Genomic DNA, 16586 nt, shown 5'->3' on the forward strand with positions numbered 1-16586 from the left:
CTTTCATTCTGGACCAGAAATAGGATCTTAAGTGCAATAAGGATGAAGTCCAGGAGAAGGCATCCAGGCCAGATCATAAAAGAGGTAACGTTTGACTGTGATGATACCTTCTACCAGGTGACCTTGAAAAATACGGCCCCTTGTTTTCCTCAGAATTACAGTACTTTCTTCAAAATACCTCGTTTCTTCCCCACTCATTAGCATTGCTTTGCAAAGCTTCTCTCCTGCTTGCAATTAGGCTGCAATTGAACAGACCCAGTTCCCCCATCTAGAGAAGATCTGTCCTAGAGATCATTTATTTTCCATTTGCAACTTGACTACAGTTCAGGAACAGGCATAATTCAGTCTTGCTTTTTATCAATAGCTGTCATGTAGCAATATTTTTTAATATGGTGAAGCTGGTCTAAATTTATTCCACATTGAGAACAGGTCCCTGTACCACATACAATCATATAATTGTCAAAATTTAAGATTTCTGTACCGTGCAGCCATGCTGGTTATGTGGCTAGCAGGTTGGATAAAATGAAAGTTGAACTTAAGAGGCTAGTCCAGATTTTCCATTAACATATGGCTCTTAAGCTAAACCAAGAGCTCTTAAGTGAATGGAACCTCTCCTCATTTACAGTTATATGTGCAAAAAACCCTAAAGCAAAATTTGACAATGCTGAATATAAGGAAATATATTTATTTCAGGATTATTTATTATTAATTGCTGGAAATGGTGTATATCTATCTGTAAATCTATATCAAATAATGTATTTGTTTTTAAATAATGAAAATTAGAAAGCAAATAAACATTAGAATTGTCAGAAATCAGAAGTTCCTACAACCCATTGATACCACAAAGACTACCTGTGTTTTTCACCGAGCTTTCAATTAAATTCCTTTTAAAAAAGGAATTCTCTTTTTAAAGAGAAACAAAAAGAAATATACTCATAGACTACAGTGACCATATATCCTTCATTATAAAGGACAATCCTTTATTTCAGAAAGCTGCCTTTTAGATTTATTTATTTTTCAAAAACTCACTTTTGTCCTTTATTCTGGTCATTTGACTTTTACCCTGCCGACGGTACCACTGAATGCACAGGCTTTCACATTCATGGGAAAAATGTGGGAATGGAATTATCTTTTTAAAATAAATTGAGATATACGGTTTGATGTTTGAGACTTTTATGAGAATATGGGTTTCTGTAAAGCTTTTCTTGGTTTTGCGCTCAAATTTTCCTTTGGAAAGCAAAGTTATAAACATAAACAATTATTATTTTTTTTTTATCCTTAGGAACCTCTTTCAGATTTGCCCCCTTTTCAGGTTTGTCCTTTGTTTTTTCCAAGAAAATATGGTCCCCGTGTCATAGAAATGTAAAAATCAGCCTTCTTATTGTCAGCCCAACAAGAGAGAGTTTTAATATTACCTAAAACCAAGTATTACAGAATTCTGGCCATTATGGGGGGGGGTCCTTTTCACTGAGTCCAGACGATGATTTGGAGGTCTACCTTCAGTTCCCCAATCTTGAAGGCCTTACTGTATCCTTTTAGGGCTTGAGAAATACATTGAACCTGGACTGGGGGTAGAGGAGCAAAACCTATGTTTGCACACAGCGTTCTGCCTGGTGTATTGCTCAAGCCATGTCCCTATTTCTGACCTTGGCATGTGGCCTAGTACAACATACAACCGAGTTCACACACACATACACGGACATGCACACACATGCATGCGGGCTTCTGAGCTGTGCAAACAGCCGGCGAGCCAAAGTGATAACCACAGGGAGTAGAGAGGAATGTGTGTGTGGGTGTGTGTGGGTGGGTGAGTGAGTGAGTGAGTGAGTGAGTGTCCTTGTGTTTGCAGGCAGTGAGTATAAAAGGGCGGACTGATTAGCAGAGGACCGAGCAGGAGAGGTGGAAGCCATCCATCGCCTCTGCCCACCAGCTTTGACTCCTCTACTGCCTGTCCTCTCGGCACTATGGGGAAGAACCAGATCCTTGCAGGGCCCTGCCTTCTTCTCCTGGGGTTGTTCCTCCTTCCTGGAGAGACCTTAGCCTCTACCGCACAACCGTAAGCAGTTTCTCCATCATTTCTTCGTTTTCCCCCCCATGTCGATTATTTCCTTATTTTTTCTTAGATCACTAACCCACCTTTCTGGCTGCAGCTCCAGGCAGCATGCACAGCTCTCCTTCTTCCTATTCTGTCCTCCCAACAACCCTGGAAGGGAGGCTGGGCTAAGGGGTAGCAACCGGGTGCCCGGCGTGCTTTGGCGGCCAAGGGTGGTTTTGAACCCGGGTCTCTTCACTCTTGACACCAATATTTTCATCACTACACCATCCTGACTTTTTTGCAAAACTGACAAAGATGGAATAAATGATTAGCCACTTTGGGATAGCGGTTAAGGCACCAGGCTTGAAACCGAGAGATGGTGAATTCTAGTCCTGCCCGAGGCACGAAGATAGCTGGGTGATCTTGGGCCAGTCCCTCTCTCTCAGCCCTAGGAAAGAGTCAATGGCAAACCATGTCTGAAATCTTGCCAAGAAAAGTGCAGGGATTTGGCCAGGCATTTGCCAGGAGTCAAGACTGATCAGAAGGCACAGAGTTATTATTTTATGATGCCACGGGATCCTTTCTTCTTTTTCATCTGGCTTCTCTACTTTGCTTTGCACAGCTTCCCTGAGAGTCAGTTGACGCCAGCTGATACCAAAGCATTGAATTTTCCCTGCCAAAATGATGATGATTTCCAGTCTGAACCTAGGAGTTGGCAGGGGGCGGGGTATGTAGGGTGGTGTAAATAGAGAATTAGGCAATTTCACAGAAGAAGAGGCTTCATCCAGTGGCCATCAACTCATTTCTTTTATAGATTTCTTTCCCTCTATTTCTCCAGGAACTCAGGAAGGTATATTTAGCAATTGCCAATTCCACCCCACCCCCTGCCAGAACAACACTTTGAGGTAGATTAGACCATGACACTGTGGCTACATTTGCATGGCATGCTTAACTAAATTGGGCGTTTGCATACCATGCTAGCCTTTATTAGAGTTAATCTTGCTTCATCGTTTTTTGGATTAGCTTGTGCTGCAACTCCAGCAAATGGCTTATTGCAGTACAGGTAGTCCTTTTTTAGCAACAGCCTCATTTAGCGACCGTTCGCAGTTACGACAGTGATGAAAAAGTAACTTTGCAACCAGTCCTCACATTTACAACCTTTGCAGGTCTGTAAAGCCAAGGAAAGCTGAAGTTAGATTGTTGAATTGTGATGTCTCCCTTAGCGACTGCTTTGCTTAACGACCAAGTTGCCAGTCCCAATTGTGGTCACTAAACGAGGACGACCTGTAGCCACATTCCATGTACAGGGGAAGCTCAGCCAGTGGCTAGTCCACAGTCACTCGGGGAGCTCACCTAAACCTGGGATCTGTGATGTTGGCAGACGTAGAGGAGTTTGCACCCTATGTCTAGGGTGCTGTTGTCCCACTTGTGGGCTTCTTCCCCAAAATATTTGGTCAGCTATTGACGAATGCTGTTTAGAGAGATATTTGGTTCACCCCTGTGGGGCTCTTCTGAAGTGTGAGACACCTTCAGAAAAGGGTTTCTGCAGCTGGGGATGGTCCCCAAAGTCAATGATGGGTCAGGCCAGCAATCCTTGCTTGGAAGGGAATCTGCAGTCCTGGTGGGGAGGCTAAGCTAAGCTTTTAACTCTTTTATCAGAGGAAATTGGCTGCCTGAGTACCCATCCCATTTATTCCTTTAGGTTGGTATTTCTCAATCTCAGCAACATTAAGATGAGTGGACTTCAACTCCCAGAAATCCCCAGCCAGCTTGCTGGCTGGGGATTTCTGGGAGTTGAAGTCCACACATCTTAAAATTGTCGAGGTTGAGAAACACTGCTTTAGGTCTTTGGTTTTGTTTTCAGTACAAAAACGAATCTTGTGCCCCCCACCCAAAGAATAACTGATTTGTGGCCACAAAAGCTTTTGTGGATCGTAGTCCACTAATGTGGACTGCGTGGAACATAAATCATGAGAAAAGTGTATTGGGTACGCTACACTTTGCACTGATTATCTAGTTTACATGTAGTGTGATTAAAAAAAACTCTTATGTTTAATCCAGGAGAAAAGGTGAGAAATCTCCAGGTTAATTTTAGTTCAGCTCTTCCACAAAGAAATCAGTTTTTGCAATTCCTGTTCTGGGATGGGAGCGCTGAAATGTTCCCCCAACTGGTTTTGCAAGTTTTATTTCCTATATCACATGGAGGCTGGGAAACAAATCTCTGAAGAAAGCTAGAAGGGGATGGCTGTAGAACAATGAAGAGATGACACATCGAGCATTTTCCAACATTTGAAGGGCTGTTACTTAAGAGGAGGAAGCCCATTCACTTTTTCTGCACTAACAGCTAGGACTCACACAAGTTCAGATGATAGGAAAGGGGATTTCAACTGAGCCCTCAAAATGACTTCACAACCATCAGAGCAGAACACTCATGTTGGACAGTCCTGGGCACCCTGAAGTGTTTCTAGCAGAGCTGGACTGATCTTAGATTATTTTAGTGAGTTTCCTGCACCAACAGGGTGACAGGTTATATTAGCTTTTAAGTCTTGGTCAATATGATTTGATGAAAAGTGCGATGGACAGTCTTACGCTGAACAAAATCTCCTCTTTTAATATGGATCACTTCTTCAGGGGCAAGTACACGATTATCTGCCAATTATTGACCTTCAACCACTGAAAACTTCCTTCCTTCCTTCCTTCCTTCCTTCCTTCCTTCCTTCCTTCCTTCCTTCCTTCCTTCCTTCCTTCCTTCCTTCCTTCCTTCCTTCCTTCCTCCCTCCCTCCCTCCCTCCCTCCCTCCCTCCCTCCCTCCCTCCTCTGGAATAACTACCAACCTAATAGAGGATATTATGAAATTAAATTTAGTTTAATATAGGTAGTCCTTGTTTAGCCACCACAACTGGGACTGGCAACTTAGCCGTTAAGTGAAGCGATCGCTAAGTGAAACCGCAACCGGGCTCACGATCTGACCTCAGCTTTCCTTCACTTTACAGGCCTGCAAAGGTCATAAATGCAAGGACTGGTTGCAAAATGACTTTTCATCACCATCATAACTGCAAACGGTCGCTAAATGAGGCAGTCGCTAAACAAGGACTATTTGTACATTTTGAACATCCTTTTTCAGGAAAAAAAATAGAGCGTACCTTATTGATGCAAAATACAGAGCCGCCTCCTAAAAACAAATTCATTTATTTATTTAGCAAATTTATATAGCTGCCCATCTCACTGAAGCAACTCAGGGTGGCATACAAAAATCAGATAAAAAGACAGATAAAAAGAAAAGAAATATAAAAACCCACATTAGTAAGTATTGTATATTTATTTATTAAGCAGATAAAATGCAACACATCTTGGGCAATTCCCTTTGATATTAAACCATGGGAGGTGCCGCTCATGGGGCGGGATGTCTGTCTTCACTCTCTGGTCCTCTGACTGGTGCTGTTTTTCCCTCTCCAGGCAATACCTGGTCCTGGTGCCTGTTGTTGTCCCCACGGAAACCCCCAAGAAGATCTGCGTCCAGCTGAGCCACCTGAACGAGTCAGTATCCCTGAGCATCACCCTGGAATACGGCCTGCAGAACAGGACCCTCCTAACACAAGAGGTCTCCGAGAAAGACCTGTTCCAGTGCGTCCCATTTCAGGTGAGGGCATTTGGGGAGCTCTTCAGACTTGAAGCGAGGGGGTAGTGGTTTTGCCCGAACCTCCAAATACACGACAGCAGTTAAATAATAACCAAATAAAAATTGGCATGGATATAATTTTTGGAACAGTGGAAGATGAATGTTTTTCCATTATTGCTGTATGATATGACTACGATTGATATTATTTTTAATTAATTTTTAATTAAATTTTTAATTAATATATTGATATGATATGATGATGGGGTCACGAAGAGTCGGACACAACTTAACGACTGAACAACAACAATGACTATGATTGTACTGCTATACTAATAGCAATATCAACAATACTTAAACCAGTCAAACCAACAATAATAATTTTAATATTCTTTTGGAACATTGGCAAGTATATTCACCGAGTCACACAACTGACAGGCAATAGACAGTCTCCCCTCCCCTCCCCTCCCCTCCCCTCCCCTATCCTATCCTATCCTATCCTATCCTATCCTATCCTATCCTATCCTATCCTATCCTATCCTCTTCATTCAATTCCAATCCACCATTCCTACCTTCATTGATCCTCTATCAACTGCTCCTCTCCTCTCAATTTCATTGTTCTTCTCTTCTCTTCTCTTCTCTTCTCTTCTCTTCTCTTCTCTTCTCTTCTCTTCTCTTCTCTTCTCTTCATGTCAAAGATCCTGCCTCAGCGTCACTGTTCTTTTTCCTCAACTCTCTTTTTCTGTTTAGCCTGTTTGTTCTTCTAAACAGAATTAAAGATTAATGTTTTTTAACTTCATGTACATTTTAAAGGTTTGAGGTGTGAATTGTAAAGGTTAGTTTTAAAAAAAAAAATCAGGATGTGTGATTTAGCACTCAAGTTATATCCGGGTACTTTCTGAGCAGTGCAGTTGTTGATTTTTGAAGTTCTGTTCATAACATAATTTTGCAGTCCCCCTTTCCCCTTCTTTTTGTTATTATTGATTATTTTATTATCCTTGTTGTTCCTATTTACATTTTCCTTCGGTTAATTACTTCAACACAATACAGTTGCATTATTTTAAAAATCACATTTAATTCATGGAAAAATGGATTTCTCTCTGTGAGGAAAATTTTAGGAACATTGTCCCCTCTCCAGCCACAAGGCCATCTCTGTTGGCCTTCTGTAAGGCCTTTAAAACCTGGCTGTTCCCCCAGGATGTTAGGTGAGCCTGGTTTATATGATTTGGATGTCTTTGGAGGAGGGGGATTGACACACACCTCAGTGTCTTTGTACTGTATTTATTATTATCATTTTTATTTATCTTTGATATTGTTGGTATGTTATATTGCTGTTAGCTACCCAGAGTCACCTATGACAGTGTTCCTCAACCTTGGTAACTTGAAGGTGTCTGGACTTCAACTCCCAGAATTCCCCAGCCAGCATGGCTGGCTGGGGAATTCTGGGAGTTGAAGTCCAGACACCAAGTTGCCAAGGTTGAGGAACACTGACCTATGACATGGCTGTCCATACAAGCCCTTTAAATAAAATTAATGATTAGCAGGATGCCAGAGAAGAAAGCAAATGACTTTGAATCTTTGTCATGGCCAATTAGCAGCATGATGCTCAACTCTGTTCCTCTCTTTCTCCCCTCTCCAGCTCCCCAAATGGGAATGGTCCTTTCGCTCCCACATAGCACTTGTCACAGTGGAGATAAGAGGGCCAACCCTGAAGTACCTAAGCCGGAAAAGAGTGTATGTCGAAAATCAGGAGAGCCTTGTCTTTATTCAGACCGACAAACCCATCTACAAGCCAGGACAGAAAAGTAAGTGTGTGGGGAGTAACTCTGGTGGAATCCTTGGTTGGTGCTCTCTGGGGAAAGCGCATGGGGAATAGCTTTCTGTGGAGTCCTTGCCTGGTGCTCTCTGAGCTTGGTGGTTCACTTACAGACGTTTCATTACCCGACTAGGTAACGTCATCAGCACCGATGACGTTACCTAGTCAGGTAATGAGACGTCTGCAAGCGAAACACCAAGCCCTGATGACGTTACCTGGTTGGGTAATGAGACATCTGCAAGCAAACCACCCAGCTCAGAGAGCACCAAGCACACAGTTCAACCCTGAGCTACTGTGGTGGAATGGACATATGAAGGCCAGGCTCAGGGAGATAAGCGTGTTCTTAGCCCCCAACAGGAGCGTGGGAAGTTCAAGAAGATGAGGCTGGCACCTCCCTAAGGAATTCACGGTGTTGTGGCTGGCTGGCTTGGGAACTGGGGTTCAGTCCGGTGAGATTCTGTCTTGAGGTGGAAGCTAATAAACACAACAGAACTGTATTGGCATTGTCTCGTGGGGTTCTTTGGGCTGAACCTGACATCAATCTCCCCAGACTGAACCCCAGTTCCCAAGCCAGCCAGCCACAACACCGTGAATTCCTTAGGGAGGTGCCAGCCTCATCTTCTTGAACTTCCCACGCTCCTGCTAGGGGCTAAGAACACGCTTATCTCCCTGAGCCTGGCCTTCATATGTCCATTCCATCACAGCTACAGAGATTCTCTTCTATTGGAATAATTCTCTGCTAATTGTATATGATCTCAATTCAACATGTTGTGCTGCTGTGGTGTCTAACAAATGGTCCTGTTTTCAGCTGGGGCAGTGGAATAGGCAAAGCCCGTGGTCCCATTTTCCTGGCCTTGGCGTCCCTTTTGTGGTGCAAACTGGGGGCAAATTTCAGCATAACGAGCCAAAAAGTGAATTTATATATTAAATGCATTAGCCTGTTACAACTGAGTCCCAGCTGAAACAGCCTATAAGGCTGAGTAAGTAAGGAAATGGATAAATAAATAAGTGGATTTATTCAACTCAACTCTAAAAAGGTGGAGGGGAATAAAAATGTTTTGGGAGGCGACTTTTTTTCTTACCAGGTCTTGCCCTGGTAAAAAGAAAAATTAGCCTTTGGCAGCTCAAAGATGATCCACTCTTTGCTCTCTTGCACTCCGCAAGACTGAAAACCTGTTAGTTTATTGCTTATTGACCCCTTAGATCAATGTTTCTCAAGCGAGGCAGCATTCAGATGTGTGGGCTCCATCTCCCAGAATTCCCCAGCCAGCATGGCTGGCTGGGGAATTCTGGGAGTTGGAGTCTGCACATCTAAAAGCTGCCACGCTTGAGAAATGCTGCCTTAGAGCAACAGTTGATTTTTTTGATTGTGGACCTTTATCAGTAAAATAATTTTGAGCAGGCCCTTCCCATGTATGTTTTGTTTTTACATTTTCTGGGATTGATCGTAGCATCTTAGCTGTGCTCTGTCAAGTCATCACATACATATGTGTTACATGGCTGTAGACTTTTTTTTTTTTTTGATGGATGGTTAAAAAAAGCAGTTAATGTGGCCTGATGCAAAATGTTTCAAGTCCCCTTTTTCTGGTTATTTGTCCCCTGAGTCTGGAGTAGTAATAGGCGCCTTGGGTGCAATCCCGAAACATCTGGAGCAGCACTTAAACACCATCGGCACTGACAAAATCACCATCAGTCATTTGCAAAAGGCAGCTATACTTGGAACAGCTTATATCTTGCGACGATACGATACCTTTTTATAACACCCTCCAACAACCACATCGGCCTATCCCAGGTCCTTGGGAAGGACTCGACAGGGGGATAAAAATGCCAAATCCAGTCTAAACATCTGGCTGACTGTGTGACCAATCATATTAATAATAATAATTTATTAAATTTGTATGCTGCCTGTTGTTCAACAACTCTAGGCAACGATCAAAGAAATTACAATAAAATCAGTAAAACACAAAACATAATACATAAATATAAAAGATGACATATGGTAGGTTTGGATTTTCTTTACGTTACATTTATTTAGGGTCTACAGAACAGCTTTGGGGGTTTTCCATCTCAGAATAGAGGGTAACTATGCCACTGATTTGGAACAATTGTGGTTGGTGGGGTGCAAAAAAGAGGATTTGGGAAGGTATCTGGTCTTGTGGAGGACCACTGGCATAAAAATATAACATGATCCAATATAATAATCTATATCCACATTAAAATGCTTTTCCTCTTGCTTTCTCAGTACTTTTTCGTATTGTCTCTCTGGATAAAGATTTCCATCCCTTGAACGAGAAGGTACGTTCCACTGTGCGGCAAACTTTTCAGGATAGTTGTTCAGTTAAGGCCAATCTTTGGGGACTGTGTGGATGGAGACACTTCCCCTGAAGGTTTGTTGATCGGTAACCTCAATGTTAAAGTTTTGTTACCCAGATGGGGCCTTGAAAGCAGAATCCAAGGAAGGGGATTTCCAATGAAACTGTGTCTCTGCATCATTTGGGACAAGTTGTGGTAGATGCGATCTACCTCAGCCTCCCCTGATTTGATTTCTTCCAGATAAGTTGGAACTGCAGTTCCCAGAATTTCCAAACAAGATGGCTATAATGGTTATAATCCCACCATTTTGGAAAGCAGCAGTTCTGAGGCTGCTTCTCTCCCATATGTAAACCAAATGGGAATGAAACCAGTTTAAGTCCCTTTCCGGATGTCAACCCCTTCCTTCATTTTGGCCACAGATGGTCAAGGTTTCTGTCCAGACCACACACAACATGGCCCCTGATTGTGCATTCCCCCATTTCTTTAACCTTCCTCCATTGTGGTCCTTTCAGGGATAGGATGTACAACTAGTCCTCGCTTAACAATGGCAATTGGGACCAGCAACTCTGTTGCTAAGCAATGCTGTCATAAAGCGCAACATCATGTGACTGCACCGACTTACAACGGCAATTGTGGTTGCCATCGTTAAACGAATCCCGCACAGTTGTTAGGTGTGACATCATGCAATCGCCTTTTGCGACCTCCTGCCAGCTTCCCCACTGACTTTGCTTGTCAGAAGCCGGCTGTGAAGATCGCTAATGGCAATCACATGACCGTGGGGCACTGCAATCATTGTAAATGCGCACTGGTTGCCGAGTGCCCGAACTGTGGCCACATGACCATGGGAACACTGCGACGGCCACAACTATGAGGACCGGTCTCCTTTTTCAGCACCATTGTAACTTCAAACAGTCGCTGAATGAGTAGTCATTAAATGAGGACTACCTGTATATACTTTTTGAAAAGGATAATGCCGTTTACAAAGTGAAAGATCAAAATGAACATATATGGAGACAGGGACATTCCTAGTAGTCAAGATGGTGGTTGTGACTGGGTGATTGAAGCCCCGCTCTTTTTTACATGTGAAAAGGGCAAGGCTTCCATTGCACAAGCATGGCCACCATCTTGACTTTTTTGATCCCCTCCCCACCCCGTGGATGCAGGCCTAGCAACCTGCTTTAAAATTAAACTTCCTTTCTTGCAAGTTCTAAAGTAGTGCTCCTACCACAGATGGTCCTGGCGGAGCAAGTGTAGATGATAATTGGTATTTCTTCAGGCATTTCCAAATGTGTGGTTGATGAGAATGTGTCACCGCATGAACCCAGTTGTGTCTGGGGAGAGAGAGGAACCCACACATTGTCCATTATGGACCTTGGATTTCTGCCCCCAGATCCTGCTTTGGTATCCCATTGCACCCATGAACACATTCTCCTTGGTGGCGTGGGACTGTGTCACACAAAAGTGAGCGGGGTGGTCAACGTTTGGCTTCAAGTAAGCTCTAATTTTCCACGCCTGGGCAACTTTGAGCTGGCTGGATTTCAATTCCCAGAATGCTTAGCAAGGGCCATGTTGGCTGGGGAATTTAGGGAGCCGAAGTCCACCCATCTTGCAGTTGACCAGGTTGAGAAATTCTGCTCTAATTCATTCCTGTTGCTGATTTTGTTTAAATCTGTTTCTTTCCACAGTTTCCTTTGGTCTACATTCTGGTAAGTAAATAAGTCCCCTTCTGACTGTAATTGTTAACAGATTAACGAATAACAGGTTCTCCAACTGGGGCATTTTTCTGATGACTTGAACTTTAACTCCCTTATCATACCAGCAGGATCATCTGCAACAGTGGGTCATAAAGGTCAAGATGACACGCACGCCTGTGCCATTGAAGCCTTGCCCCCTCTTTATGTGTGTCATTTCCATTAAATCAACAAATCTATCTTACTGGGTTGTTACAGGGCAAATAAAATGAGGATAGTCCTCTCTGTACACTACCATAAAGCTCTAGTAGCATATATAAGCAGCGATTACATTCTTATCGCTTCTCACTTAGCTTTCCAATCCACGTTTCTGATTCCTTTGCACCTCAAGAAAAACCAAGGCAATGAACTTGGGCAGAATTAAAATGAAATCATGCAAAAATTGCTTGGCTAAATTACCCGGGAAATTCTCCTGTCTGAATTGTATCAGATCCCCCTGTTAAAACTAACCGGTGGGAAGAGAGTCTTATTTGCACGTTCCATCTCCGATCGCAAGAGAGAGAACCGCCTTTGACACATGCAGATGGATTCTATAGAAATCCTATGGAAAATCAAGGGAGCATTGTGGCCAAATCCGCCGAAAATCCACCCCTTCTATGTGCGACTGTTCATTTTTGGAAGAGATTTCACTCATTAACTCAGGGGAATTGTGTTCAAAGATCATCTTTGTTTTATTGCAATCTTCAAACCACCAAGGCCTTGAACTGCTTACAACAGACTTCCCAAATTAAGTAGCGCCCGTGTGCACTAGATTTCAATTTGCACTGACTCTAGGCTGCTCAGTACGGATTATTTGAAGAGAGAAGGAAATTGGAGAAGATTTGCTTATGCATCCTGATGGACCAAAAGTCTAGTGCAGTGTTTCTCAACCTTGGCAACTTTAAGATGTCTGGACTCCAACTCCCAGAATTCCCCAGCCAGCCATGCTGGCTGGGGAATTCTGGGAGTTGGAGTCCAGACATCTTAAAGTTGCCAAGGTTGAGAAACATTGGTCTACAGGGTTTTGGATTGTACAGGAGGTGGTGTAGGCATCTATAATTACACCCAAAATTGTCTACATGCATAGAATATAGTAGAAGGAATTGTCTGCTTTATACTTTAATGCCAATTTACCTGATTTGGAACAATGTGCAGACTGAATCAGTTCTCTGAGTTGAAATGAAGTTGCAGTCAATGTTCACACTTTATTTTGCAATGTGGTAATATGCAAATCAGACTATGTCTCTCGAAGTGCATAGCAGGAGAAAACGCAAATCCCCAATGCCTGCATGAATAAAAAGAATGGAGGGAAATAGGGTGGTCACAGATGGTCTCCTAGAAAAGAACATCCGTCTATACCAAAAAAGAGAATTGATCCAAAAGCTATACATATGAATTGTAATTTGAATTTTAAAATGACAAAGGCTATAGAACGAAGGTGAAACACATCTAAGGTGGTAGAAATTAGAAACCAAGCAAAGCTAAATTCTTGGGTACTAGGTCTAATAGCAAAATGTGGGCATCGGTTTCCAGAAATGAGATTTTAGACAAGTACTATAATTGCAAAACCTGAGTAGTCAAGCATTCCTCATTGCTGGAAATGATTTCTGCAATATTTGATCCACTGCTGTCTGCTGTCTCCGGTATCCTGCCGTAGCCAGCCTGTTTTATCTGGCTGCTGGTCCATCAGATAACACAACAGTATTTGTGGGTTATCTTGAGCAAAGAGATTTTTGATATGATACAGCAGTGAAAACCAACAGAGAAGCAAAATGGGGTTAAATATTAACCGTGGCTGCCATTTTATGAGTTCCATTTAACTCTGGCCCGGGCACTGAGGGCCAAAAGACCCAATTTAACATTTGGGGCAGTGTTTCTCAACCTTGGCGACTTTACGATGCATGGACTTCAGCTCCCAGACTTCAACTCCCAGAATCCCATGTGTGGCTAGGGAATTCTGGGAGTTGAAGTCTACCCATCTTAAGGTTCCCAAGGTTGAGAAACACTTTGGGACATGGACAAGATTCACAAGTGATGACGCAGAATAGGCTGACATTTTTTTCCTCTTTTTTTTTTAAGGGAATAGAAGTATTTATTTTATTTTCTTGGAGGTGACAAGGCATTTATCTGATAAGTGTTGATCATTAATATCCACTTATGGAATGTATATACCAGTGTTTCTCAACCTTAGCAACTTTAAGAGGGTGGACTTCAACTCCCAGAATTCCCCAGCCAGCCCTTTCAGTCTCTTTCAGTTCGACCGAGCTCCACTTGGAACGAATGGGTGCAATGTTCTGCAGAAGACGGAGCACCTGGGACGGGTCGCCAGGTCTTGGATTGCTTGAGGTTAGCCTCAGCGACCATGGTTAACTGGGTTTGGTGATCTTGCTTTCCTGGGCCTTGCAGGACCCCAAGAGAAACCGGTTGTTCCAGTGGCGAGATGTGGAACTGGAGGTGGGCCTTACCCAGCTTGAATTTCCCCTGGCTTCCGAGCCCGCCTTAGGCACCTACAAAGTGGTGGTTCAGAAGGCTTCTGGAAAAAATGTTGAACATTCCTTCACGGTGGATGAATACGGTAAGATGGATTCAGTGCCTCTGGTGCCCGATGCCCGCTGGCCCACACCCAAATGAAACGGGACGGGGGTGTGCTGGGTTGTATGTTTTATTGCATGGATTGGGGGGTCAGATATGTTGGAAATGTTGGACATGTTAGGGGTGGGGAACTGAGCTGTTTATTTAGATTTACAGGTAGTGGGGAACAGGAGTTACAATTTTAGAGTACGGTTGGGAAAACCCAGGTTCAGCTTCTCCTCAGCCATGGAATCTCCATGGAGAGAGAAGGCCAGACCTGTCTCAACTCAACATCCAGGGTGGTCTAGAGGGGAAGAGGCTGGACTAGGAGTGGGGAGACCCAAGTTTTGGTCCCCCCCAAGGCATGGAAGCTCCTGTTGGACTTTGGCTCAGTCCCTCCCTCCCAGTCCAAGAACCAATCATTATTGCCTAACCCAACCTACCTCACAGGGTTGTGGTTATTAGGAAGATAGAAGAAGGGTAGACCCTCCCCTGAGCATTTTGAAGAGGGCTAGGATATGAATCTAATAAATAAATATCCTGCATCTCCACCAAATACTTGCCACTCCTAATGTGACTCCTGAAGTGACTTCTCATTACAGGTAGTCCTCACTTAACAACCATTTGTTTAGTGACTATTCAAAGTTATAATGGTGCTGAACAAAGGGACTAGTCTCTTACAACTGGTCCTTGCACTTACAACTGTTGCAGCACCCGCACAGTCACGTGATCGCGATCCGGATGCCTGGTAACCAGCTCACACTTACGACGGTTGCAGCATCCCAGGGTCATGTGATTGCCATTTGCGACCTTCCCAGCTGGCTTCCAGCAAGCAAAATCAATGGGGAACTGTGTAATTTGCTTAATGACCACATGGTCATTTGCTTAACGGCTGCAGTGATTCGCTTAATGACCACTGCAAAAAAGGTCATAAAATCGGGTGCAATTCACTTAACAACTGCCCCGCTTAACAATGAATTTTCCAGTCCCTATTGTGGTTGTTAAGCAAGGACTACCTGTATTTCAGGGTAATTTTATAATTTCTTGGAAGTTGCTTGTTGCAACGGGGCACAGGCAGAGCCAAGGCAGAGAGGTCTATCCTCTTTTTCATCTCTTTTTCTCTCCTTTTCTCTGCCACCCCCTCCCACACTCTTCTGATCTGCCACTTTCCTCCCTTTGCCACTTGAACGTTGTGGCTCCAACTGGTCACTTTTTCAAAATAAATGAGGATGAGGGCTCGAAGTGGACTTAAAAATGGGATATGAAGGATCCCTTTAATGTTTGGGACTTTTCTTCCTCGCACCTTTTCTTTCAAGATTCCTTTGGAATTCCTTCTGCCAGAGAGGAGTCCGGGGGTGTCCGCAGGGAGGGAGAGTCAAAAAAGTCAAGATGGGGCCGCAAACATGCAATCAAAACCCTGTTCTTTTTTTTTTTTTACCAGCCCAAAGTCACTCAGCTGGCTTTTGGCCCTAAAGGAGGGCTGGAGGTCAGTTTTCTGCTTCTTAGTCCAGCGCTTTTAAGCCCTTGTATCAAGCTGGCTGTCTCATGCAACTTAATTCTCAGCCCTTAATTCCAACTCAGCCAGAAACTGATAGCTGTAGCTCTCTCTTAGCTCCACTGCTGTGGGAATGAGGGCATAATGAATTAGAGAACACTCTGGTTTTTTTCCCCTCTTCTTCCTTTTTTAAAAAAATTGACTTTATCTTGATACTTCGTTCCTCCTTGTAGTGTTGCCCAAGTATGATGTCCAGGTGAAGGCCCCCCAAACCATAACGATTCTGGACAAGGAAACGTCTGTAACCGTCTGTGGCAAGTAAGTGGCAACAGTCCGGGTTTCTTCTCTTCTTATTCAAAGCCAGGATATTTTTTTTTCCTGACAGACGCTCTTCACATCAGCAGTTACCTTCAGGTTCTCCCTGTCTGTGTCCCCCTTCTGTGTCAACTGCTTTTCTACTCTGCAACGGGGCAGCCGTAGCTGGGCGAGATACCTTCAGCCCGCCCTCCTGTTAGGCAGAGGGGATGAACGGTGATCCTATCAAAGCAGGATAGCCAGGGACTACAAGGGCGGCATTCAGTTCCCCCGGCTGACGGACAGAGATAGGCCCGCCACACCGTCCGCCCTGGGTGCCTCAAACTTGCCTGTTTTCTCATATGATGCAAGACGCCTCTCCCATTCTTAGCAGTGGGGCAGTGAGAAATTTGAAACACGGGAGCTCTAGATGTTTTCCTCGTCTCTGTAGTCATAAGAGCTAACCCTTGGGTTAAATATTATTTTTTAAAAATCCCCTCTCACCCCTCTGGGTGGTCTGTGTCTTCCTCCACCTCGGGTGCTCTACCAGAGGCCTGGGAGTTTGAGGGTCCTGCACAGGATCTGAGCTGCTCCTAGCCCTGCACACTTCTGGACAGAGAGCTCTGAGGTTGTTCCTGGGATCTGTTGGAGCCCCTCGCCCAGCTTAGGAGTCACGGCCCCGAGTGCTCCTACCACCACTGGGACCACTTTGGTCT

The 16586-nt window shown here is 43.9% G+C and overlaps 1 protein-coding gene across 1 annotated transcript in view; it reads left to right on the top strand.

Annotated features, from left to right (window-relative positions):
* The first annotated feature begins 1877 nt into the window (after window positions 1-1877).
* Window positions 1878-16586, top strand: part of LOC103057914 (alpha-2-macroglobulin) — a 60695-nt gene continuing 45986 nt past the window's right edge. The window contains exons 1-7 of the mRNA XM_088129332.1: window positions 1878-2056; window positions 5492-5675; window positions 7291-7456; window positions 9710-9762; window positions 11466-11486; window positions 13917-14085; window positions 15810-15894. Coding sequence (XP_087985458.1) covers window positions 1965-2056; window positions 5492-5675; window positions 7291-7456; window positions 9710-9762; window positions 11466-11486; window positions 13917-14085; window positions 15810-15894 — 770 coding nt within the window. The 5' untranslated portion in view covers window positions 1878-1964. The remainder of the gene's footprint in view (window positions 2057-5491; window positions 5676-7290; window positions 7457-9709; window positions 9763-11465; window positions 11487-13916; window positions 14086-15809; window positions 15895-16586) is intronic.

The sequence above is a fragment of the Python bivittatus genome, unplaced genomic scaffold (assembly GCF_059951505.1).
Source record: "Python bivittatus isolate LINGU-HERP-01145 unplaced genomic scaffold, Pbiv_v1 ctg000810_np1212, whole genome shotgun sequence".
Classification (NCBI taxonomy): Eukaryota; Metazoa; Chordata; class Lepidosauria; order Squamata; family Pythonidae; genus Python; species Python bivittatus.